The 26,833-nt window shown below is 43.3% G+C and overlaps 1 protein-coding gene across 1 annotated transcript; it reads right to left on the bottom strand.

Annotated features, from left to right (window-relative positions):
* Window positions 1-156: 156 nt before the first annotated feature.
* mrtfba (myocardin related transcription factor Ba) lies at window positions 157-26,550 on the bottom strand. The gene is made up of 17 exons (XM_085283949.1): window positions 26,328-26,550; window positions 18,608-18,689; window positions 16,907-17,144; window positions 11,060-11,125; window positions 10,859-10,914; window positions 10,684-10,759; window positions 10,314-10,475; window positions 10,041-10,204; window positions 9,823-9,951; window positions 9,078-9,325; window positions 8,318-8,489; window positions 6,221-7,228; window positions 5,931-6,038; window positions 5,679-5,828; window positions 5,452-5,586; window positions 5,217-5,277; window positions 157-4,069 (listed from the first exon to the last, which is right to left on the bottom strand). The coding sequence occupies exons 3-17, from the start codon at window positions 17,067-17,069 to the stop codon at window positions 3,576-3,578; spliced, it is 3,192 nt and encodes a 1,063-aa protein (XP_085140075.1). The 5' UTR covers window positions 17,070-17,144; window positions 18,608-18,689; window positions 26,328-26,550; the 3' UTR covers window positions 157-3,575.
* Window positions 26,551-26,833: the final 283 nt, after the last annotated feature.

Below are 26,833 nucleotides of genomic sequence, written 5' to 3'. Positions count from 1 at the left end.
GTCACAAAGCTCAAACAGGCTCTGTAAACATGACAGAGGTTACTGTCCTCAAACGGCCTTCACAGTCAGCAGATCTCAGTCCAACAGACCATCTTTGGGATGTGATGTAGAGTCAAATAGTTCAGATAATGTCGACAAATCTCAATATGGACCAAAAGGTTTTCACAGTACACCAAATCTTTATTGACACATAAAAGCATACAGTACTTATATACATCTTTTTGAGTATTTACAAAATAGAGAGCCCATGGATGTTACACATGTATAAAAATATGCATTACATCTATATAAATATGTACACAATGTGCAAAACATATGGCGTTACAAACAACAAGAGGCATGGCATGGGAGGCGGCGATAAAGAGAGGGGACTGGAACTACTAACAATGCGAAGCCTTAGTTTTTAACCTTTCAGCGTCAATCTGCGATTGAGGATGGAGCCTCTCAGTGCCTCATTTGTAAATTAAATATCCTCCACAGAGCTTTGTTCCACCAACAAATATACAGTGTTCACAGGATGATAAACAGTGCAGGTGAATAAAGAGAGCAGGAGCAGGCAGCTGAAGTCTAACAAGCAAACAGCAATGTTCAGAAAACCTGCAGGAATTCTTCCACGAGAAAAATGAGTTATTTCAATCCTGACACACACCCCTCCCTCCCCCTCGCGGGTAATGAAGTGCGTCTGAACTGTATTACTCTGTAGTAAAGGCTCTTACACGAATAAAATCAAGGCAGGATCTGACACACAGTACAGCATATGTCGAGGGAGAGCAGCTATTATTGCTTTTAGCTGTCCTTGCCTGGGCCAGTCAGCAGCCACAATAGCGAGCTGGGAGTTGCGTCGCATCACAAACGTGTGGATTTACTCCAGCAAAGAGATTTATGTTTATCTGATATGAAAGATTTTGTCTTAGAAAAACAAAAATATACACATAAAACAAGATTAAATGTTGAATCTTTTACTTTAATTCTACAAAGAGAAAAGAGATACAAAAGATAAAAAAATGAGAGTGAGAAATATAATGTTTCACTGCCTTTTTGGCAACAACGTATCGAACGTGACAGCCTTTAACGCTGACAATCAGAAGGAGGAAAAACGCGTTGAACATGAATCAGCCAGTGACTTTCACCGTACGTTTTACTCGTCGCAGTGCGCTCCACGAAGCAGAGGTAAACGAGAATACGAGCTCGTCTCTGAAGGAGCGTGGGATTGACGAGAGTTTGTTAAAACAAGCTGAAAGACGACGCAGCAGAAGCTGAGAAGGAAGTGTGTGCAGCATTTGGCGTTTCGCTTTTCGTTTGGGATCCGAGCACATCTGCGAGTCCTGGCCTGATCAGGTGATACAATGTGGGACCGCAGCAGGAAGAGAGTCCGCTCGGGCCTCCACATCACTGCTTTTACAGGCAAAAAAAAGAAGAAATCTAAACATTTTTGCCTAATTTGCTAGTTTTTTTTTCCCGGTTTCTGTTACCCTGAAGTATCAACAGCTGCTGTTGAAGATGTGCCGTGAAGCCACAAGAGAAGTGAAACATCGCCCTCTACTGCCTGCGACCATAATAACAGGATAAAGTGGTTAAAATGTAAACGTGATTTCACTGACTGATATAAAAAGAACATTAAAAAAAGTCTTAAAATATAAAAAAGTCCCACACAGTTACACTGCATCTGTCCCAAAAACATAAACAAATACAAAGAATTAATATTCAGGTGAGGGAACTTTGATGCCTTCAATTAAAAGGCAGCCTTCACTGACTACTTCCTGCTGTGCATCACACTGTAAAGGTGTCTACGTTTCTCTTTTTTTAAAAACTTTACTCCGAATGAACGACACAGATACAAGAAAAAAAAAAAACAGTAAAACAGTCATCGGGAGCCTTACAAAGAGACAAATTTGGAATATTCAAAGCAGGTTGCAAATGATTGGAGTTGGGAGATGTTTTGCAAATTCCTTTAGACAACTTCAGGGCGGCAGCAGAGTTTGAAGCAGCCATAGACTAAACACGAGTACGATCATGCACACGGAGACACGGCTGTACATGCAAGAGACGGAAAGACAAAGACAAACAAACACAGTCACACACACACACACACACACACACACACACACACACACAGAGGGGCATGCTTCTCTCACAAACTGACTTTGTCTACAAGCCACAGCAGCTGATGTATCGCCCTTAAACCAGCGGAGTATGATTTTAGAGTATTCCGATTCCTCCAATGAGCAGTCGATCCCGTATTGAAAAGGCTTGTGAACCAAAGCAACCCATCTCTTTTTTAAAAACTAGAGCAATTTCCTCTCCTGTCTCACACACACAAAGTGCAGGCATACTGCGGGACACCCAGATTTAAAGCTCAAAGACATCTTCCGATAACTGGCAGCACACCTATTACAGATGTGTGTCTGCAAATTGATACTTGTTCCCTTTCCTGTTTCGCTAATCAGAAGAAGAAGGAAAAAAAAAAGCTGCCAACTTTTTTTTAGAGTTAAGTCCCACTTTTTAAAAGTACATTCACAATTCGCGACTTGGACAACTGCAGTATCTGCGCAGCCAGTGGCAACGTGATCTTATGTCACAGTCGTGACGATCGCCTTGGATATGCAGTGTTCACATTTCCTTGTTCTGAGGTCAGCGAGGTGCGTCGTCAGATTTGTGCGCCTCTTTAGTGCATAGCTCTCACGTCGACGGGAGGAGCCGCCGCCGCCTCCTCTCGTCGTCGTGTTGTTCTTTAGAGTCATTGGTTGATCAGCTTGACTGATGGGAGTCAACGATAGGTCAGGAGAAAACAGTCACATCTGTTACAAACAAATCACGGACCAGTGCGAACAGAGGCTCGACTTCATTCAGACATTCCTTCACACCTCAGTCTGGCAGCTAGCTGAGTGTATAACCCCGGGCTTAGCATCGGGTGCGTCGTTATAGAGACTCGAGTCTCCTTTTACTTTAGTCTGAGCCTCCAGTCATGTTGTAATCACCAGCTTTTCTAACCTAGCATGTGACAGCACTCACGAGTGTAATTCATATCAGACCTTCAGGAACTGTCTGACACGTTGATCTATCACGATGAGTAAAACAGATGCCGTTTTCCTCTACTAGAAATGATCCCCTCAGCTCAGTTTTCTTAGTGTGGTTTAAACTATTTACAAACAGTCTGTTCTTCCATTTAGCATTTGGCTCTGTCTCCTTGGCTCTGTTTATGATTGCTAAAATCATGACATCAGACACTAAAAAGTCTATTCTGATTAAAAATCCCTTTATTGCAGCGCAGCGTGACCGCAGTCACCTTTCGGCGGACGCTTTCCAGGCCGCCGAGCCGTTACGGGACTCTCTCCTAAAGCTGTGCAAACTCCTGCTTGTAGTTCTGCTCGGATCAGCCTCTCTTCCTCTAGAGTAGTGGGAATATTACAGATGGTATGGATGTACTGGTAAGAGTGGTATGGCACTTAAAGGCCATGTTTTCTCCTTTTATGTATTATTATTACTATTCTTTTTTTATTTAAAATCTCTGAAGCTTTCCCTTCATCCATCCATCCATCTTTCACACTTCTCCATCTTCATCATCAAAGCCTCCATCAGTCCCAGTGCAGGTCATGTGTATCCAGGAAGTCCGTTGGGATCCCCAGTGGTGTCAGCATCCCGCCAGGACCCGGCGGCATGGTGAGGTCCAGCCACTCCATGTTGTCCAGGGCCGGGTCTGACAGGCCCATGTTGAGTGAGGACGAGGAGGAATCGCAGAAAGACAGCTCTGACGTGTCCATGGGTGAGAAGGGCTGCTGGTCCATGAGCTGGGCCTGCAGCTCCTCCATCAGGCCCTGCGTGCGAGGGTCTGACGCAGACGGCGTCTCGGCCAGCGTCCCCTCTAGAAAGGCTTCCAGCTGATTGTCTGTGGCCAGGGACGATAGACCGGGCAAGCACGGGTTCACAAGCATGGAAGGAGGGGCTACCTGGACCTGCGGGGGCGGTCTGGACAGGACGGTGTTGACTGGAAGGGTGGTGATGCTGGCTGTGACAGGGAGAGTCTTGGGGTGAGACACCGGTGAGTTCTGATGGATAAATGGAGTGATTTCTGCAGGCGGGAAAACAAAGATCAAATAAGGATGCAGATTAAAAACTGACATATTTAAACATGTTAGTTTGTCCACAGTGGATCTAAAAAAAGAACTCATTTATAAAGTGATCTTAGATCGTATCGGTTTTTAAAAAGAGTTCAGGCTGTAGAAATAAATCACATCCTTTAAGCCAGTTATGAGGCTTACTTATGGGTCAATAACTTGCTGGAAAAAAAAACAGCCATTTCAAAGGATGAGTTTCCTTCTTTGATCATTGATCAGCTCGTGTGCTTTAAGTTATCGTCTTATTGCATCAGTCAATCTCTCCTAAGCTTCAGGATACAGACTCTTTCCCTGATCCTCTCCCTCAAATTACAGTTTTAAATGATTTGTTCCTTTAATGCTCACAAGGCATCCACACACTCATGTAGCAAAGCAGCACCGAGCCTTTGCCCCTCTGAAAACGAGCGCTTCACAGTTAAAAGAGTAACATGTGACTCTCACATGTCACACAACTTTGTTCTGGAGTTGTCAGCTTTGAACACTTGTACAGAGTTTTTAGTTGGACACGCCAACAAAGATTTCAGAGAAGTTATGGAGGTGGGTGTGGCTGCGTTAGTGCTCTCTTTAGGTTCTTCTTCACTTCTTTCAAGATTGTGTGTCACTCACAAGCAGAATAGCAGTGGTGCTTTGTGAAGTGGGTTTTTAGGGATGTGCATCTCTAATTTATTGAGGAGGTTTATTTTTAAAGGAGGAAAGCCTCCACGAAGGTCCCTTCTAATCTCGTCTCATTAACCTTAAAAACAACTCCTAGAAGCTTTTATAGAAGTCCCTGTCATGGTGAATTCAGAGTCTCTCGCTTTTTATTAGTCGGCAGTGTGAGGACGATCGGAGCATTTTATGACTCATCAATGCAGAAAAAGTCAAATTCACATTTCCAAATTACTTGAGTAAAAGTAACCCCTTTTGGCAGTCTGCAGTTTACACGGTACGTGGTCTCTGTTATACATAATATCCAAAAGGCTGATATCAGATCAGCCACAATCAGCTCGAATCTGCCCACACAGCAGCTTATTCACCGTTTCTCTGACACTTGGGGCTTTTTAAACTTCTTCACACTGAACAGAACGTTTTTCTTTGCACCGTCAGTGTGCACCAACTTACCTCCGCTCTCTATAAGGATGTCAAACAGGTCGTCCATTTGCTGGCTGGTTGCTGTGGGAACCTGAAAAGACATTTAAGGACGTTAAGAGACTCGACGCTTTGTAACCAAAAACGAAAAAGCTGCTCAAGGCTGGAAAAACTGGAAGTATACGCCTACGTTTTTTATGCTTCTCTGTACTCTGCACACATCAGTTTCAGTAGTGTGTGTGTCAGCTGTGGCTTGTTTTCATCTAACCTGTGAAACGTTGTTGATGTGAAGACTGCGGCTCTGTTTGATGGCCTCCTCATAGCGGGGAGGCTCTCTGGTCTTAGGAGGCTGGGGAACCAGGGAGGTGGGCTGGAAGATGAAGGTGGGCTGAGGAGAGGAAGGCTGCAAAGATGACAGAGAAAAGATCAAATCAGAGAAATATGTGAAGATCTGAAGAGTTAAGTTCAGAAAAATGCTGAATTCCTGACAGACACCTTATTGAGGGGCCCGTTGGAGATTTGATGGTTGGGTGATGCTCGTGGAGAGAGCTTATTCTCTGGGGAGCTTCTCAAAAAGCACTGGGGATTCATCTCAGGTCTACTCTGGTTCTCCAAGCCAGCAGTGTTATTGCACATAGTCAGAGTCTGCCAAGACATGAGAGAGTCTGACATCAGACCTCTGTGCATCACAGGTCTTTGAGGCTTTTGTGTAGAGCTAACTGGAACTACTAATGAGACGTGACTCACTTGTAGCAGCGGCTGCTGGCTGGGTGCCATCTCCACCTTGGTGGTCTGCAGCTGAGGGACTGAGGAATGGACCAGGCCTGGGTTTGAGACTGTGGCCTGGAGAACAGGCTAGTGCAGAAGAAAGACATGCGAGACCTTAAGACCTCAACTTTACAGAGGATGAGTCGAGATGGTTCTTTCTAGGTTTTATATTAAGATTATCATTAATAATGCCAAGATGAGTTTATAGTAGATCAACACGCACTTACTCTGTGACACCCTCTGCCATGCTACGCCACTGGCTCACTCACCTGCAGGCTGACGGTGGTGCTTGGCAGCTGGATTGCAGCAGCGTTGTTGGGCAGTGACACTGGAAGGAGGATCTGTGTTCCAGCTTGGCCAGTTGCTGTCAACAAAGTCCGAGGCTGACCCAACACCTGGGAAACACCACCCGAGTGGCTGATGAAGAACTGCTGCAGGCTGGGGGGTGTGGGCTGGGACTGTGGCTGGGCTCGGAGTTTGGGACTTTTCTGGGACTGCGAGAGGAGCTGTGGGCTGCTGGTTACTTGAGGCTGACCTGGGGCCTGGATTTGTGTGATGAGCTTGGTTTGGGTCTGCAGCGGCTTGCCAGAAGAAACGGTCACATCCTCCAACTTCACCACTCCTGCCACGGGTGCTGAGAGTGCCTGTGAACCCAGGATTGAGCTTGGGATAGCAGCAGTCGATGAACAATTTGACAGGACTGCACCTTCGACTTTCACCAGGTTAGAGTTGAGGACAGGAGGAACAGAGTTCACAGCAGCTCCTGGAGCGATCTTGGGGGACATAGAGGCAGAGTCACCCTGACCTCTCTTCTCCACTTCCAGTTGCATCTTCAGCACCTCCACCAGCTTCTGCTCCTGCTCCAGCTTCCTCATCAGCTCTTCTATCTGCCGCTCCTTCTCGTGGAGCCTTCTGTCCTTTTCCTCTGGGACTTTGAAAGACTGCGAGGACTGTGGCCCTAACGAGGTCAGCATTTGAATTTCAGACATCCCTACATCCTGCTGGAGGGCGGAGAGATCAAAAGGAACAGGTGAGACAGGCGGCGTAGAGCTCATGCTCTCTGGAGCCACCTGCTGGACTGGGACTACAGCAGGTGTGGTAGTTGTGGTAACCTCCATGGGGATGGCAGATAGGGTAGTAGTGGCAGGAGTGGGGATGCTGGCAGCAGCAGTGGTGCTGGGATTGTCCTGGAAAGGCTTCAGTCTTTCTATCAGATCCGTCTTTGTTCCCGACACTGGGAGGCCACGAAGCTTCAGCTCTAGTTTCAGCTCGGCCACCTGGGAAGACAAAAGGAGGATCACGTCAGCATCAGATTTTAGACTTTAGTAGTCTATTTTTACAGGAGCAGTTCACTCTCTTTGGAAATGTGCTCATTTTATTGCCAAGAATTAGAAGAGAAAAAAAGATTAACATAATTTATGTGTGTTTGTTAAATTTGTAGCTGGAGACAGCAGATGGTTGGCTTTGCATTAAGACGCGGAAAAATGTGGAAACATGTTGGCTGTGCTTAAAGGGACAACAATCCACCAAACAGCACGTCTAAAGCACATCATATCTTGTATGACTCATGATGAGCCATCATAAAACCAACAAATACCAGCCACAAACGCCTGACTTCATACGTGCTGCAGTTTTCAGGCTTTGTGCGAAGACACGCTGCTTCAGGTTGGAGTTTCTGATTTAGTGCGCAGGCAACATAGTGCCATTAATCTTCTCTAATAACACTGTAATAAAGCAAATACCACACTTCAGCACAGAGTCTTTCCTACAGACGTAAGTACTGTGGCACGGACACCTACAGGAGCTGTGAAACTGCAGTGTACAGTTTTTGTGCTGATGTTAATGTTTGGAACGCTGTAGTTACTGAGTCAGCAGAGCACAACTTTACACACTTTGTGCATCGGCACTCTGCAACTTTACATGATGTTAAGTTTTTAACGATTCAACAAAGATCGCACCCACAGGAGCTGCCAAGCAAACCTGTGTCAGGAAGCTCACGGTGCACCGTTTTTGTGCTGATGTTAATGCCAGAGGAGGCTAGGACTTCCTCTGCCAAACAAGCCAGACTTTTACATCTGCTCTGTAACTTTACATGGTCTGACACTTTGTGGCTTGTTGCAGGGTTGCATCTTATTATAGCAAAACACTTCAATTCAGTCAGTTCTTTAGAAGGCCCAGTTTTTTCACAAACATCTATAAAGGCTAAATGCATAGCTAGGTGACACCTGCAGCAATGGGACTGAAAAAAAAAAAAGAATTCAAAGATTAAGGAGTAGTCATCCAGTACTTTTGTCTATGTTATTTTTCTCTGGGTCAGTTAAACAGAAATTTCCAAAGTGCCTGGGAATGTGATTTTGAACAAATACCTTCATCTCTTCCAGGTTGGCAGGCAGGACACCGGGTTTGCGGTTGGACAGCGAGTTGTTTGGCCGGGCCATTGCTGAAGGCAGAGCAGCAGGGGGAGGTGCAGTGGGCAAAGACACCACAATAGAAGTTGGCAGTGTACTCCCACCGTTATTCTGACCCTCTGCCACAGGTCTGCAGCAGAGGGGGGAGGGGAAAAGACAAACAAAGATGAGGTGATTGTTTTTTTAAGGAAATCCTTTCTGAATTACAGGAATATGAAACAAAAAAAGAGGAAGTGGAGGTGGGAGAGAGGGACGGTGTTGTTATAGAGAGAAGAAAGGCAGAAAGAAGAAAACAAGGAGAGGAAATGGGTTCAAACAGTCCATCCATCCTGTTCCTCTTGCCTCACTAACAACACCAGTCAACCAAATCACAGGCCAACAGCGATTTCAAAGACAGCTTTGCTACACCGCTGCTGCCAGGACTTTCACGAAAACAGCAGCTGGTTCATCAACATCCTGTTAGTTATCAATATGATTAGGCACAAGCCTGTTATTGGCGCTCTGCCTCTCTGTGTTGTTGAAAACAACAATATTTGGCTTTGTTTCATAATTAAAAATCAAATGTCAAGCAAGCCAAACTAGTTTAGAAACACAAAAATAGAAAGAAACCCGTCTGAAGTACAGGTAGAAATAAAACTGCAGAATAACACTGGTTTCAATGTTAACAGGGGGGGGGGGGGGGGGGGGCTAGTATTTGTAATTTGCTTTGCACACGTACTTGAGCGGTGCTGGTAATATAGTTTGGTAGTTGTAATGCTGCTGCTGCTGGCTGAGGATCTGCAGCTGGAGAAACAGCTGCTGTTGCTGCAGTAACCGGGCGTATGAGGAGTCCATGGGTGCTTCGCTGGCCTCCTGCTTCTGGTCTGGGGGAACATACTGGTGGTACTTAAGCTTTTTCACCCTCGGCTTCGGCTCCTTGCCCTTCTTACTGCGACTCTTCTCTGAGGGAGCTTTCTGCTGACTTTGCTTTGGTGGAAGCAAACGTGGAGGGAAAAAGTATTAACATGTGTTAAACTCAACAACAGTCTCTCCCCTCCTCTCTGGAGGGGAGAGGGAGGGGAAACAGGAGGACAAAGGAGGGGGGGAACAACTAAGCTGTAGTGCCTCTTCACCTCACTGTACAATACCTTGTGCAATACTTTTTGTAGATAGTCAACAGTGCAATAGACTCAATACTTGAAATGTGCAATTCACTTGTATTTTTATTTTTTATTCCTATTTATCCCCTTTGTATATTTTATTTATATTTGTTTCTGTATTTTTATATAATATATATATATATATATATATATATATATATATATATATAAAACAATTCTGTAACTGTAACTTCGGTCGTTGCTGTGCTTTTTTTGGAAATCGAATTTCCCAGAGGAACCCACCCGAGGGATTAATAAAGTTCTATCTTATCTCTTATCTTATCTTAGAAAAGCAGAAAATGGAAACAGATGCGTTGTGCTTACTTTCACCAGTGTTGGGGCTGGTTTTGGAGGTACAACTGTAGCGACTGGATGAGTGAGGGTGACAGCTGGGTGGCTGGCAGGCGGCTCATTGGTGGCGATTACTTTCATGAAGTCTGTTTTTGGGACGGGCTGCAAAGAAATAATGGGTGGAGGGGGACACACTTAAAACCTCCAATGTCACTGTCGTTAAATAACAACAGTCTGGGCCTCCAGCTGACCTGCAGGATGGTGCTGGGCAGTGCTACTGGAGAGGGCGTCTCTGGTGCTCTGCTCTCCACCGGTGAGGGTGCAGAGCTCTGGGACTCCTGGCTGGCCGGTTGCTCCGGGGACAAAGCGTCGTTGCTGTCTTCCTCAAGAACCTTTGGATAATTCACCTGGCCCACTGAAAGATAGTAAAAATTACAAATCTTTTATCATTATTCAAAGGATCAAACAAAGACATCTTTTTGTACCGATGAATTTAAACGTAAACTAAAATCATGTGTTCTCACCGATGATGGCTTGTTTAACGCTGGAATCCACCGGCAAAATGTTTTTCTCCACCAGCTCCATTGGGCCTGGTCGCTGGGCGATCTTCTCGTTGAGGTTGTCTGCTAGTCGGGCTCTCTTCAGTTTCATCTGAGTGGCCTGTAGTGAAGGTTCTGCTCCGGTCTCTGGGGACGACAATAAAAATTGTTATACAATCAGTCATAAATCAAATCCGCTAAATGCTCTAACATCAAGTTAAAAATACATCCTTTCTTGCTTAAATATGACATCAGTCTTTCTATTTCAACACTTTAAAGCACCACAGGAAACAATACTTAAAGCATTGTTAAAAAAAAGAAGTTTGTGCATTGTGAAATAGGCAATTATTAGAACCTTGCAGGATGTGCATCCTGACCAGCTCTGCTCTTTCTGGACGACTGCGGATCTTATGTTTGAGAAAATTCTCAGTCTGGAGAGGAAGGCAGACACAGATCAGTTAATTACTTAAATTTTACTGTTACTAACAACTCAAGTTTACATTTATGTAGTTTTTTCCCCATAAACTTACCCGGGCTCTCTCCAAGCTGCGAATCTGCCCGTGGAAAGCTGCCGGACTCTTCAAAGCTGCAATACAAAACATTTTCATCTACTTTATTCACAAATTATTATCATAATTTTTTTAAATGTCTCCTGAGTTATCAGTATGAACCAGGGTACCACTTTGTTATTATTTCCCACCCACGCCACAATAGCTGTTGCAGTTACTCACGTGGCATAATGCCCTGGTCCACCAGCTGCTCCCGGGTTCGCCTCTGCTGGAGTCTCAGCTGCAGCACTGAAAGCAAACATGGAAAAGCAAATTTAACTGCTATGTAGAGAAAAAGATGAGAAACCTTGCTTGATGCTTAATGAGAACTACGAAAGCGAGGAAATAAAATAGGGAAGACAAACACAGAAAACCCAAAAGATGACGAGAAAAATGTCTCACTAATGCAACTCATAGTGTACTCATCGTGCTGACGTTACGTATATTTTCATGTTTAGGATGACTGTGCAGACTTTCACGCTAAATGCTCTGCAGCTGATCACATCTTTACAAACGGGGTTAAACAAAGAGGTGCACGCTAGCGTGGCGAGTCTCTCCCAGGTATTAGAATTCTGCCGTTTTAGGCGATTGAACCTAAAACCCTGTTATTGTTTTGTTACTTCACTCCTCAAATCTGCCTGGTAAGACTCAAATCGTGACTGTAACAGTCGCTGCTGAGGGATGGGAGGCAATAAAAATTGCCCTGTCATAACTCATCACTGACAGCCTGCAGTGTGAAGATCTAAAGCACAGCTATCTCTTAGCTAAGCAAAGACACTCACGACTCAATACACAACATTTTGTTTCATTATTTTGTTGAAATGTTCTAAACTACATGAAAAATCATGGACAGGAATATTAATAATGGCATCATGTGTTTAGAGATATTCTATCAACCATTTATTCACCTTTGTTTAAAAGCTGAAAGCCAGTCAAATCCTCTCGACCACGGAGTAATAAGACCATCCAAAGAGCTTGTCCTCCCACAGTGGGATGTTTATGCTACAGAGCCTTTAACCCCTCCTCCACCACTACTCCCATTTTCACTGAAACCAATTTGAGATGAGTTTGTTTGCCTCGTCTGTATCGTCGACACATCATAAGACGTAAAAGTGTTTTTGTAACTGCAATACACTACAGGAGCAGTATCACCTATATCGCCTGCTAAGACTGCACTCAACACTAATGAAGAAGAACGGAGCGCAAAACAGGAGGATGGAAGAAAATGTTAAAAATAAAAAATAAGAGTTTGGTTTCCCCCCCCCCATGTAAAAGCACAGAAAACAAAGTTAAATGCAGAGTGCAAAGCATTGATGCTGCTTCATTACAAGCATTTAAATGCCGCATACTGGGGCTGTGATGTCATCACTGAACGGCGCAGTTTTAGAGCGCGCAGCGTTGATACCTCGTTTATGCTGCTGTTTGTACAGTAATGTTTATGTTAGCTTACCTGTAGGAAGCTTCTCAGAATGTTTGCTAAGCCAACACGAGTCAGTTTTGTTAGCTAATGAGTGAAATATGATAGTAAAGCATTAAACAGGGGCACTCGAAAAGAATCTGCACCTCTCAAATGGCTGAAGTCACGACAGAGAGCATTGTTATCAGCAGCTGGGAACATCGTCTCAAAGATAAGAGCAGGCCTCACTCCAGAGCACGTCCAATTAATCATCTGTAAACTTTGGAAACTTGTTATTTTGGACTAGAAAATAAAATCTTTTTGATTGAATTGGAAGCTTTATTTGCGCTTATGGGCAGCAGCCATTTTTACTTTCCTATCTGCACATTATTTTTTGTTTAAATACTATGAGGACTTTAATTTGTATTAAATAAAAATATTAGCCATTTCATTTTTATTCTGACGGTCTTATCGAGCAATGTTAAAAACACAGCTGATTATTTTAAAATTCATGTTTCCTGGGTCATTATTTGAATTTGCTGTGAGTCGAGACAACAGGGTGATTTCACAGGTGGGCAGACTTCAGCAGGTGGAGCCTGGAACAGGAGGTTTGCCCAAAGGGAGCAGAGATTAGAGTTATTGAGATAATCGTCGACTAATTGAAGAAAATTTGCAGATTAGCCGGTCTTAAAAATAACGTTTAGTTGGAACCCTACACCAGACTGCACTGTTTCTTAGAGTTTCAAAGCAGTTGCTGACTCAGCGCTGCAAGACACTGAACGTAAAAAGGCAGCAACAACTGCATGCTCAGCAGAAACCGCTTCTCTCAGAAACACCAGCACACAGCTTTAATGGGATTTCATTAAGAGACAGTCACACAGGGACGTATACACTGAGTGGGAGTTGCAAATGCCCACAGATTAAGCACCGGGCACAAGTACAGTTACTTCTGTATTCACAGGAAGGGACACGTCAAAATTACTGTGAAATACAAACTCCTACAACACAACAGGAAACAGCTGCCTCACCAATATTTTGTCTTTCCCATCTGTTTACCGCCAATCGCTTTCATAACTGATGCCCATTTTACAGACGAAACTGGTATTAAAGGCAACGCAGCTCCGGTCAAAAATTTACAGAAATAATTGCCGATTCAAAAAAAGAAAAAGAAAAAAATCAGTAACGTGGACTCTCGCTGCGCTCTGTAAACACTGCGAGCCAGGTTTCGGTGGAGACATGTATGCTTAAGGTGATTCAGTTAAGACTTCCAGTAAACAACGTCCCCGAATTCCTCCGGGAAACGGCGCTCAGACTGACAAACACACGATGACCTGTGACCTCAGCAGTGTGAAGGGAAACTGTGGATATGAATGAGGCGTTTATGCGCTCACAGGGAAATAAGGAAGTAAAAGAAATGAGTGTTGTTAAACCAGTACCAGTACCACACACAATATATATTAGAGATTATGTGTAAGCAGACTAACGAAAAAACACTTTGGAGACACAGCAGGTTTGACTGCCTTTGTAAAGCGTTTGCTTTGCCTGCGCCTTCAGTGCAGCCTCTCTGCTCAGATTTGCTAAACTAAAAGAAATTAAAAGATAACTACTTAAACGTTTACAACTCAGGACACCTTTTGATTTTAAGCCCTCTTTAAAGTTTTCCTAATAACAATCTGCAGCAATCAGACACTGAAAGCAAACTTGTGAGATAAGGAGAAATGAGACAGGAAAAAAACAGCATGGTTACTGTTAAAATATTTGAATGCTGGACAGTGCAAGTGTTTCAGAGTACGGAGGAAGTGGAGACAACCAGGGTGGAGTAAAAGATAAGGTCTTTATCACAGAGTCTCTGCTAAGTTCAAGTATTCTGTATGAATCAGGCATACTGATTGCTTCCCGGCTGCAGCTCCTAAAATGTGGAACAATTTGCCTTTGCACATTAGACGGGCCTCCTCTCAATAGTTTTTTAAACCCACCTTTGACACCTTGTGAGATGTTTTAATTTTACTTTTGTTCTATTGTCCTTCTCGTTTTACGTCTTTCGTGTATTATTCTGTATAGCACTTTGGTCCTTTGTGGCTGTGTAACAGTGCAGCCTGCTCGGAGTGTCTTTGAGTTAGTGTGAGCTGTCCTGAGACAATTAATTGCTCACAGTTGTTAATAAATTTAACAGTAGGGAGATTACACAGCCGCTGGCAGAGGCGCACATTAGCAAACACCCTGACAGCTGCTTAATATGACGCTGAAATGGAAAGTGTTGCTGGTGAGCTCAGCAGTTTGTCAAAAGCACTCCTAACCACCGCTGTGTATTTATTTGGACAGTATTAAATGAGTAATGATAACATCCTAATGAAACCCATCATAAATAAAGATTATACAGGGTGGGCCATTTATATGGATACATGTAATAACATGGGAATGGTTGGTGATATTAAAGTCCTGTTTGTGGCACATTAGTATATGTGAGGGGCAAACTCCTCAAGATGGGTGGTTTAGAAGTCGGCCATCTTGGATACAACTTTTGTTTTTTTCCAATAGGAAGAGGGTCATGTGACACATCAAACTTATTGGCAATGTCACAAGAAAACCAATGGTGTGCTTGGTTTCAACGTAACTTCATTCTTTCATGAGTTATTTACAAGTTTCCCTCCCTGTGGGCTTCAAACTATTTTACATGATCTATATATAAGCTTCGACATGTGATCCTAAAAGAGAGAAGTCATTTGTATTTGTGGAAACGTGGCCTGTATTTATTTCTTTACTTGCTCTCAGTCTGATAAACAATAATTTCATAAAATACTCGATTAAAATCAGTCAGACACGTCCACACCATCTCTTCTACCAAAACCCTGTACAGGGTGGCAGGACAAACTTCACATCTTAGAAGAGAGCCGGAGATCAATAATAACTACTGATAAACACAGAGTGTGAAAAGGTAACTTGAGAAGAAACACTCAGTGCATTATGGGAAGTCCCCAGCAGCCCAGGCCTTTTTCAGAACAACTAAGGGAGGGTTCAGAGTCACCCGAAACAGGCCTAATTATAAGCTTTATCAAAAAAAAGTAGAGCTGGTGTCTGTTTCCTGTATCCAAACTGGTTCCACAGCAGAGGGCCTGAAATCTGACACTGATTAACACACCGTTACCCTGTTTCTGAGAGGCTTGTGAGCTGCCCACGTGACAGACCATCCAGCCATGAAACAGTCGTGCATTTCTGTATTACTCATGCTTAGGCACGTCAGCCTGTCATGTGACATCCAAACAGAGACAGAAAAGTTTGTGAGTTGCAAGAGATCAGCCAGCGCTACACTTGGCTAGAGAACACGTGCGATACGCGTCTATCACCCGTTCTGGTCCATTTCTTAAAACCGCGAATTCCAAAAATAAACACCTCAAGTGAGATGGACTTCCTGTTCAGAGAAGTCAGTTACTCAAAGCTAATTATAGGTAGAACTCACAATTTGCAAACATAAAAAGAAAATCAACAGCTTGGTGGAGATTCGTTTTATTCTTATTATTTGTTTGCATATAAACTTCTGCTTACCAACTTCAATTTTTAGGCTACTTCCTTTTCAGACTCCTAATCTTTGTCAAAACAACCTCAAAACCCTTAATCTCCAAACTCCATCCTGCTGATAGTGGTGCTGTAATTCTCCTCCTCTCCCTCCAGACTCTCTGAGCTCGCCACAGCTTAAGACTCAGAGCCATCTGATGGCAGACAGATTAACACCTGCATGATAAAAGCCAATATGAGAGGAGGGACTCTGCGGTTGGCAAAGTGCTGTGGAGGGCTCAGAGGGTGGAAAGTATGAGGTATGTTTTCTCACTGGAGGGGAAATGACAAAAGCCGAGATGATGAGTGGGTGCTACTACTGTTGACATTCCACAGAAATTTTCCGCAGTCAAGCCGTTTCTCCTGCGAAATCCTACAGTCACCCAGAACGTGTTAAATCCAGTCTGGAGCAGCTTTGATTAAAACCCACTGCAGCATTTGTTGACTTGCATCTGACGAATTAAGATTTTCTTGGGAATCATGATCAATACCGCAGTGACTGGACTGAATGGCTTAACTGGTCTCCATACGCCAGTCTAAGCCACGATTAGAAGCTGGCGGTGAACCGAACCCGCTCCCAAAGCCTGGTATTTGCATAGCCATCCATCAGTGTCATATTCAGTCCCATGTGGATGCCAAAACAACACTGACACTGTGAGGATTTAGAAGCAGAGCTGGTGGAGGAATCAGGAGTTGAGGACTGAAGCGTGATTGGCTAATAGAGTGGCAGTTAGTGACTGCACATCTTTGTATTTACATTATTGGACAGTGTGTGCGCTATCAACGCATGCAATCTTCAAATACAGTATTTGGCATCTTCAGTTTACACGGTTTCTGCTGATTTTATCTACGAAACTATTTTGTCTGTGTTTTATCTGTATGCATGTAGCTGATAATAATGCTTGTTATTCTCTAACACCTTAGAGAATAACACAGAAAGAGGGATTTACACATATCACTTTTCTCCGTTTTTCACTGCTTTTTAAATAATGTCACTCAGTTTGTGCTGCAGCAGAGACAGGAAGTGTGGGAAGCCAACAGAGATGAACTGTGGAGGTTGTGTGGCAGCAGTGTATCCTCACCATTTTTGCGTTCACTGAGCGGAGGCAGGCTCTGTGTGGGCTGCAGCGACAGCTCCTCCATCTCATGGGTCACAGCCTCGCTCTGGGGACTGGGCACCAGTAGATTTGACATCTCGCAATCCCCCTCTGCTCCTAACTGCCTCTGGGAAGCCTGGGGCTCCATCCTGCCTCAGGAGGTTGGGGAGGCTCTGAGGCAACCAACGGATCACCGTCCCTGTGTGTAATGTCTCCCTGCTACCTGTGTAAGAGCAACAGGAAAGAAGAGAAAGAGGAGTATCAGTTAAAATCCTTCCTCAACAGGAGGAATGCGTCACTCAACGATACTTTGTGGGCTCCTCGAAAATAACGCTAATTCAGAATAACGAGCATCATCATCCTGTTGGTATGACTGCTTCACCCAACTGGTGAAATGCTAAGGGTGGCATTTCATTTCAGCCATCTGGAACAGCTCAGTCGCAGCCCAAATTATTCATTAAGCCAGCTGGGTTGGCTATTATACTGAATAATCACTTCAAACCGCTGCTCAAGAGAAACAACGCCAATTTGTGCATGAATGTTCTCTCTGTTCCGACAGGCTTCATAATCCGGAGCATGACGTCGTTGTGGTGGTTTCAAACGGAGGGAACGGAAACATTTCGGGGAGCAACACAAACAGTTTAGTATCCATGGCGTCCCAACAGTCTGCTCGGTCTGAGCCATTTATCGCTCTCCAGCAGCACCCAAATCTATCCATTCCTGGACCTAAGCACTCTTTAATAACCATCCTGATGTGCTGCTTTTGGCTGAGAAGCACCCTGTTCCTATTGCATCTTTATTTTCTCCCCTCAAGTGTCAAAGGCATCACACAGACCACAGAGTCTGCAGCACCATAAGACATGCAACAAATGCTTGGACTTGAAATCAGTTTTCATTTATAAGTCTCTGCTCTCGCAGCGCTCCACTACACTGTTTTCCTTTAAGATCTGTGCCAGTTTCACAGACCAACATCAAGAGTCTGCAGCTCCATTAATCTGGCATTAAGTACTAACAGGGGAGTCATTGCCAGTTAACTTGACATTTATTCTCAGTTGGTCCATGTTAACTGCTGCAACCACTACAAAATTCACCCCAGTCACCAAAACTTTGGTTTCTAATCCATCACCACTCACTGCCTCTTATATGATGATTATGTGCTATTAAAACAACCTGGTTCAGCGACAATTCGGGCCTTGAAGTTCAGCAGTGTAACCTCAATGGCTTTCTGTGGTAAAACTGCAGAAACAGTGTTTCACACAGTGACTGTAGAGGTCAGACATTTTCTAAGAAGGGTGCATGCGTCTAAAGAGAGACACAAGCCTACTTTTTTAAGTTTGCAATTTAAATTACCAAGTACTTTGGAACAAAAAGCAACAGGGCGACATACTCCAGTGCATTTCCAGTGAGTCTCATCCTCTGGATGGACGACACACTCCTGGACCGGTTATCCCTCCAGTCTGTCCAAAAGACCAGACTTAAACGCAAAAACTGCCACGTAAACAAAAACAGCCTTGAAATAGAGAAGTGATCAAGAAAAATGGATGGATGGATGCTTGTTCCCACACTACGTTAAAACAAATGCAGTTTGTCTGTTAGCTTGCTGGCACACAGCTGGGACGCCGATGCAAAGAAAACCATCGCCTTGGGTGGTAACTGTATATGAGCTGTTGATGGGACCATTCCTACCTGAGGAAGCAGCAGACAAGGGACGGAGAAAGAAGTCTTGGCTAGTTGCTGTGAAGAGTCACACTAAGCCATTGAGTCGAATCTGGAAGGAGAGAGAAAAACAAACATCATGAGAATGAAACTCACAAGTGCAGCATGTTTTCCTTTTTTTCAGATGACTCAGTGACACTGGACAGTCAGTGTATAATCCTACACCACATTCAGTGCTAAGCCTGTTTCACTAAAAGTCTCTTCTGTTTCTGTCTAGTCATAATGGCTGTTACATTTAAAGAAGAAGAAAAAAAGCAGTAAGCTTTATTTTCCTTTATTTCTGAAAAGCGGTGGCTGAATATTAGCGTGTTTTCAGACCACCAAACCAGAGTTTAACATAATAGAGGGGCAAGAGAAACCACACTGAGAAACAACTACTTGAACCTAATGAGAAATCCGATCTGCAAAACATGGTGCCACTGTGATGCTGCTTTAAAAGGTGCGGCGAATAAAAGTAGTAAGCACCACTTCAAAATGCTGCAATGGATGCGGCCGACACTCAAAGCTTCATCTGGGTCTGAAAAATCACGTTCAAAGGTTGCACGGAAAACATGCACACTATGATCGTCTATACAAAGACAACAGAAACTGCAGCTGTAGTGCAGCATCATACTGCAGCATGAGGCAGAGAAAAGGAATCAATCAGCCACACAAAGAAGCTTTTAATCCTCTCTGAGATGTGTGCAAAGTAGATAACTTAATTAGGATAAGACTCATGCATCAATTCACTGACACTCTGGAAAGATAATGGCCTTGTGCCACATTTCTCATACTGCATGCCCATGTACATACCCGTGCTTCTGTATGGAGTGTTTGTGCAGTGAAAATGAAGCTTTTATAAAAAGGTATTCTACGTGCATAAATGCTAAAAGTTGGTTATTTTAGCCTATTGCTGTGTGGCTGCTAAGCAGTATGACAAGATCTTAATACAACAACCTTTAAGCACCTGTGTGCCACATCACGTTTGTGCATTACAGTAAGATTGCCAGTTATCTTGTTGATGCGGGTTCCTCCCTAACAGCAGTAACAAATGCAGTTTAGCATATTTTAGCCTGTTCAACAACTTCACTTCAAAAACTCACATCGGTCAGACTATAAAAATGAAGCTAGATGGATTTCGTATCACAAGAGTGAACGGCAGGAGAGAACAGCAGTGCAGCATTCCAGCAGCCAGACCTCCGTGACATGTGCGAGTACATGTTGAGCGAACAAGTGAGTGCGAGAAAGGAGGAAGTGAAAGAGAGAGGAAGGGCCCAACAACTGTCGCAGCTGAAGAGGTTTTGTGGGATAAACATCGGTGGTCCCCCTCGCAGAATCAAAGAGCAGATCCAGACGGCAGGCGCAGCATGTTGCTGTGCCCTCTGTTCTTTTAATGGCACGAGGCAACAAGCCGCACATTCCTCATCAAAGGGTAATGCGCACAAACACACCTCTAGAAACAAAAGGGTGCTTAACATTAGCGAGTGAGCGGTCGCTACTCATTCACACAGGTAATAGATGTGCCGCACGACTGGCTTCACCTTCCAGATGCAGAAGCTGCATGTATATTTTACTGTTTATGATTCTGCCCGTGGGCGTGTTACAGACACAGACCACTGTTCGGTGCAATCACAAACACATAAACAAGGACACCCTTCGCTTCCCTGTCAGCACACATTTGTCATCCAGTTTTCTCTACTGTAATGTGCAAAATAAGATCTTGAGCAACGCCTCACTTCTCTATATCATGATAGGAAAATGGGAAATGGGTGCAGTAACAAATTGAAATGTGTGCAAACACACATGGAAATAGATTATAGGAGGCTAAAACTATTTTTAAAATTCCAGTGAGCTTGAAAGTCAATATTTGTTCTACTGCACAGGCCGAACTCTCTTTTTCCAGGAACAGTTCTCCAGGCTTCTTGAAGGACACTCAAAGCTCTTCTTTGGATCCTGCACAAACACTGTACAGACTACGAATGTACAATACATCAGTTTGAGTTAATGCTAGGCTCGTTGATATTTACAGATGGCAGTGGCTGAAAAGATAAACACTTTTCACACGGGAATTCTGAACAATGATGCAAGAACCGGGTTAGCACACCGACTGCTGTCGTCTTCATATGTAGCGCACAACACGAGATGGTCACCTCAAGACAAGTACAGGAGGGAGCTGCCTGGGTAAGACATGAGCAGGCGGGAATTCACCGAACAACTACCACTGCCGTGCTCACGTGTACTTTAACTTTGCATTTGTTTTGGACAAAGACCATTTAATGGTTGATTTGCCTGCATCAGATTTTTCTCTTCTCACACGCAGCACCATTATGCAGTATTTACGAACGTTCAGGGCTGCGGCGCACATGTGCAAACATCCATTTCAAACCAGTTCAGATACAATTATTGTTACAATGTCTTATTTTGAGGAATTTCCCTTTCAACGACAAAATTTAAAAAAAAAAAAAAATGCCTGTACAGGGCGATGACGACGAACACAGTCAAGTTAACTTTAAGTATTTGCATAGGTAGGGATGAAGACAGCGAAAGGGGTTTTCAAAGTATTTGGAGCTCAGCCGAGGTACCATGGAAATAACAGCCTATGAATTAGAGCAGGGCGATATGGCCAAAAATATTTATCACGATATATATTTGAAAATTTGCGATAACGATATAACCGACGATATAATTGATGCGAGACAAAATACAACTCCACAACATTACTAGCGCAAAATACAACCTTCCATTTATTTTCACTTAAACAAGAAGCTGGTTTTTATGTACATTAAAGCTTTATAAAAATGTAACAGTGCAAATGCAAATTCCTTGCTGAAAGTTTAACCAAAAGGCATTTCCAGTAGAAATGGGCTGACATATCCTGAGCATAACCATGTATAATATCCACTGAAGTTAAAAAGAGGTGCTTTGCAACATTAAACTGCAGTGTGCAGTACGCATTTTTCGGACCATAAGGTGCACGGGATTATAAGGCACATTAAGCGAAACAAAGCAGTCAGATAAATCAAACTTTATTAAACTCATTCTTCTTGCTTCCGCCACTTCTGTACCATTGATTCATTAATGTTGAATTCTCTGGCAGCTGCTCTATTCCCATGTTGTTGCAGTATATTAATGACTGACCTCGTATTGTGGATGGATTATCTCAGTTGTTCTCCTGACTGAAGTTTGGTCCGTTTACAGCATCCTGCCATGCGACTGCATTTGTCTCTAACTATCAGGAACCTTAACGTTAACTTTTATAAGTGGAAAAGTTAGAGCTGGGCGATAGAACGATAACGATATGTATCGCGATATAACTTTTACTCGATAGAGAAATTAAGCTATCGCGATAGACCTCGCCGCTCTTGTCCTCTTAAAAAAAAAAAAAAAAAAAAAAGGGTCAGCCAATCCAAATTCAGTAGCGCAGAGCCGAACCAATCACAGCCGCAGCGTCACGTCGCGTGACTTGTTACGTACAGCGCAAGTGCCAAGCCGCACGTGTTTGTTTGGGAAGCAGCCAGCGGGTAATGGAGCCAGCGCATAATGGAGGAAATGAGCGTGACCGAAGAGAAAACAGATGATGGTTCCAACGCCGGAGAGATTGTCGAACGGAAGAGCCAAAGAAGTTCCGTAGTGTGAAGGTATTTCGGCTATTTCAAGTCTGACAAAAAACAGAGTAGCGTGCACTGTAAATTGTGCCGAAAGCAAGTCTGGAAATACAATAAACTGGTGCATGCGTCACACTGTGCGCCACGTTATTGTTTCGGTGAAATGAATTTCTACAATACTGTTACTGTTAATTCTACTCTCTGCAGTGTTTAAATGCTTACATATACACACAGTTACTGTCCGTCCACACATACGACTCTGTTCTGCTTCTATGCCCCAGCTTTGTTTACTTTTTCCCACCGAGGCTTCTAGACTTCTGATTGGCCAACATTTCTGCACGGTTAGGAATCTAGCGCCACCTGCTGCTTTGGCATGTTCATAGCAGTGTTTTCCTTCATTTCTGCCTTTATGTGTGGACGGGATTATTTTTTAAAACGAAAAATCTCAGTTTTCAAAAATACCCGTGTAGGTGTGGACGTAGCCTCAGTCTCTGACTGGAAGCGCTAATTCGTCATTCGGCTTTTGTCAGACTAAAGTAACTGTTACAACTGTTTGAAAAGCTAAGCTATACAACAAGGAGAGATTGAGAATTTCCTTTTAGTTCTCAGTTTATTTGATATTGACAAAAGTTAGTCAGTTTTGTCTGTTCTTCTGTAAAACAAACTAAGATTTATTTTTAGAATTAATATTTTGTTTCTAAGTGGAATTGACAATTTAGTCTGTTTCGTTTGTTCTATTTTGAAACTTAAACGCTTTAGCGGCTGCCTTTTGTGTAGTTTGCAATATTTGCCTTTATTTATCTGAAAAAGTCTCATGTTCCTTAAGTACATCTACCCTGTTGAACTTATTATGGGAAATAAATATTTAAATAAAAACAAGCTGCTGATTATTTCACATTTTACTTGTGAGCAACGGCACATTTAAATCTTACAAATATAGTTATTTGGCTTATATCGTGATAGATATCGTTATCGCCTGAAATGAAAAAAAACATATCGTGATATGAAAAAATCTCATATCGCCCAGCTCTAGGAAAAGTGTTAGTGTTCGTCCTCCAGCTTCACTGTTTATGTTATGCTAACATAGCTGTGTCGCTAGCGATCACGTAGCACATCATTATATACCAACTAGCCCAACTTCAGTAACCCTACAAACGTCACTGCTGTTTAGTTTCCTGTCTTCATTTATGTTGGAAGTGATAGCAGAGCTGTAAGTTTGAATTTTTTCAGAAATCTCTCCGTCAGAACATGCAATATCATGCTTAGGTAACTAGCGAAACTAGCGAGCTAACTTCCGCTAGCTTCCTGCTAACTTCTAACTCCGTTAAATGTAATAAATTCTGTTTTCATGGATGCCTGGAAGTTAAACTTCATAATTACACCTGGTTAAGCAGCAATGCTGATTGTTTTATTAAAGATGAAAGAATTTAGACAGTTTTTAACTCTCAGTAATGCTGCAGTGTTCGTTTGACCTGAAGATTACGGAGTTTAGGACCCAGATTACTCCCAGATTTAAGAGCATCTTAGTCCGACAAATACGACAATAACGACGGCCGCTTGCATGTTCTGCAAAAAAATGTGCTTTGTCGTGTATCTGACGGACAAACACCAAACCAGTTCCACATCACTGAAGTTGCACCATTTTTACAAACCAATTCTGGTTCATCTGTTTCACTCAACAATCGGCCATGTGCGTATGAAAACAAAGGCACTGCGCATGCGCGTTTTACTCATATTCTATCGCGATATTTCATTTTCCTATCGTTGCCTAACATTATACCGGTATTACCGTGAACGGTATAATATGGCCCAGCCCTACTATGAATGACTATGCCATCCTTAGATCATTGCGCTTGCTAAACTAGAGCTAAAAATAAACGTCCTCCTGGTGAGACTTCTGAAAAGTCAAACAGATTTCAGATGGTGATTCGGAGGCATTTCTCTACATTATCAATGCTGACTGGAGATGTTAGCACAGTGCGGTGTTCTCAGCTAAAGCCAAACGAGCCACAGAGGATTTTCAGGTTTAACTAAACTAACACTGGCTTCAGGTTTTATCTGTGTCCGATTATCTGCAGCGTGACAAAGGAAGATCAGTCAAGTCAACAAAGGTGTCCAGGCTGATGACAGAATGTGGGTGTGCCTGCTGCCTTAGGCTCTTCTTTCTCTTTCACTGCCTTATAAAAAAAATAAAATAAAAAAAACAGGCTACACTCGTGCCATACAGGTGACATAATTTATGGCATTTTACCGGGAACAGTGTCTTGATTGTCTTGAGAGAAAAAGACCTATATAGAAAAAAAAAAGGACAACATTTCTTAAGCAGAGAGCAGGATTCTAGAGGTAAAACAATAAAACAATTTATACAATATTAAAAGCAATGGAAAGTGGTTTACAATCACAATAGCTTTGCAGGCATCGCTGCAGCCACAGAGATATGTACCCACAGCCGTTGCAAACATGTCTGAAGAGAAGGTCATGGGCCACCTTACAAATAGCCCTGTAGAGAATCCCAGTGATAAGGCAGCCACACACACCCATTCTCTTAAACAGCCTGAGATAACTGAAATTCTGAGACCTAGTGTCCACACTGTCTTCATAGAAAAACGCACAGACTGAACATCCCCTCTGATGAACTGCCATGTCATGTAGTCCTGTTTAGGACATGCCTGTTTGGCATGGCACAGCAACAAAAAGAAAATCAAGTACTCTTTTTTTTTTTTAAGTCACAGCATGCTATTCTTCAGTATGAAACACAGCTCAGCTTCAGCTCAAACAACAGAACAATGTGTAGGGCGTACATGAGAGCCGCTTTTGAGCAGTTTGAGTCTGCAGATTTCTGAGCCTTCAATAGACCAGGTCTTGCAGGACAAAAATGTCTGCTTTTAACCAAAGATAAGACAGGAATTATGTCATCACCCTGCCTCATTCAGCCACAGTCGCTGCTCTGCTCTTGTTTCCCACAGACACACATGTGGTGTCGTTTCCTTCCTGGCTGCCTTAGGGGACTTTGCTCAAAAGATCCCCTTCAAAAGAAGAAGAGAAATAAGAAAGAACCCGTACAAACAGACCAGGTAAACCACACTAAAAGTTTCAGTGTGGTGACACCTAAGCAAAATTAAAACTGCGACTCGGAGGATTTATAAAAGCCCCTAATTTCCCAGCGCATTGGGCTGCTTCTTTGGCCTGTTCTATTTTGCATGACAAGCACCGCAATACTGGAAACCGCAGTACTGTTGCAAACTAACCCTACACTAAAAGGCAGAAAAAATAACCTACAGCCTCCGTATATTTCCGTTCCCATGCAACCATATGCACAATGTTTAAGATAACGTGAATAATTCACACTTTACAGTGACACGCTGACTCGACAGAGCCGCCTCTGAATAAACGCTTCCTGCCAGTCTGCATGACTCACACACAGGCTGTTTGGATTTGCTGCACCACAACCTCTAGACATTTTTATTTTACTTCTATTTGTTTTTTCACTTCATTAGACTAGGAAGGCTGGAAGAGAACATGCCGGTGTTTCAGTAAGCCAGGAGACTCAGTACACTGCGACAGTATTACTTGAGAAATTGGCCTGTCGGCTCACTAACACACTGTATGCCATGCCTTGCAATTCAGACAGTATCCGCAGTTAGCTAGAAGGAAATGGCTGAAATAAACACACACCTTGCACAAACACCATACTCACAAAAGGCTAGTCTGTTTAAGCAGCAATAATAGATTTTCCCGAGGGAGTGTTATTGAGTGAGACGGCTGGGCTGTTATCGCAGAGGCGAGTGGGTGTGGGTTAAGCTAAGGCTGGATAACTACTTTAAATCTGACAGGGGAGTGAGTTACAGACAGCGACGAACATAAAATATAATGAAGCGCTTTCATGACTGTCATTTCTAGGAAAGGGAATAAATACACATCAAGTTACAGTCAAATGAGCCTTGTCCATGCTTTCCTTACCAAGCCACGCTCTGCTGTCTAGGTCTGCACATCACGAATGCTCCTCAACAACAACCTCCTAACATTTTCTCCAGTTAGCTCGCTCCAGCTAACATGGGCTAACATGCTAAAAACAAGACAGCGCCGCCCCGGGTTTGTGCTCTTACCGAAATATGACGACTTGAAAAGCGAATCCATCCGAGCCGTGGTCTGCAACGAGGTATCCAAATTGCGTCAACGGAATTATGCTAAGTATTCAGGTTTTTTTTATTCGTCTAGCTCTGAGATTGAAGTTTATTTCGCGGACTAAAATGGCTGCGACTGGTCTAGGTTCGGATGCAGAGTGACGTAATGACGTTGTCGGACAGGAAGCTCGGGAGAGGTCGGCAGGGGAGGAGAAGGGTGGTCCTCTTCACTGGGCAGCACGGTCACTCCTTAAAAACCGGAATTTCTCCTTCAAAGTACAGACGATTGCAATATAATGGATACGTAATGGAAACCTATGTCAACAAGAGCAAAACGAACAAAAAGAAAAAGAAACAAACATAAAACGTGACTTTAGTCCTTTGGTATGTTTTGAATATGTTGCATAACTTTCCACAGTGTAGACCTGCACTGTGAAGAGCTGAAATCAGATCTGAAGTGCACATTGTGATATTTTTTTAATAAACAA

The sequence above is a fragment of the Mchenga conophoros genome, linkage group LG8, assembly GCF_057382185.1.
Source record: "Mchenga conophoros isolate Kocher_MC1m ecotype Shallow Benthic linkage group LG8, M_conophoros_male_GT1.1, whole genome shotgun sequence".
NCBI classification, from domain to species: Eukaryota; Metazoa; Chordata; class Actinopteri; order Cichliformes; family Cichlidae; genus Mchenga; species Mchenga conophoros.
Note: the sequence above shows the minus strand (reverse complement) of the source record. Positions and strands in the feature narration are given on the sequence as shown.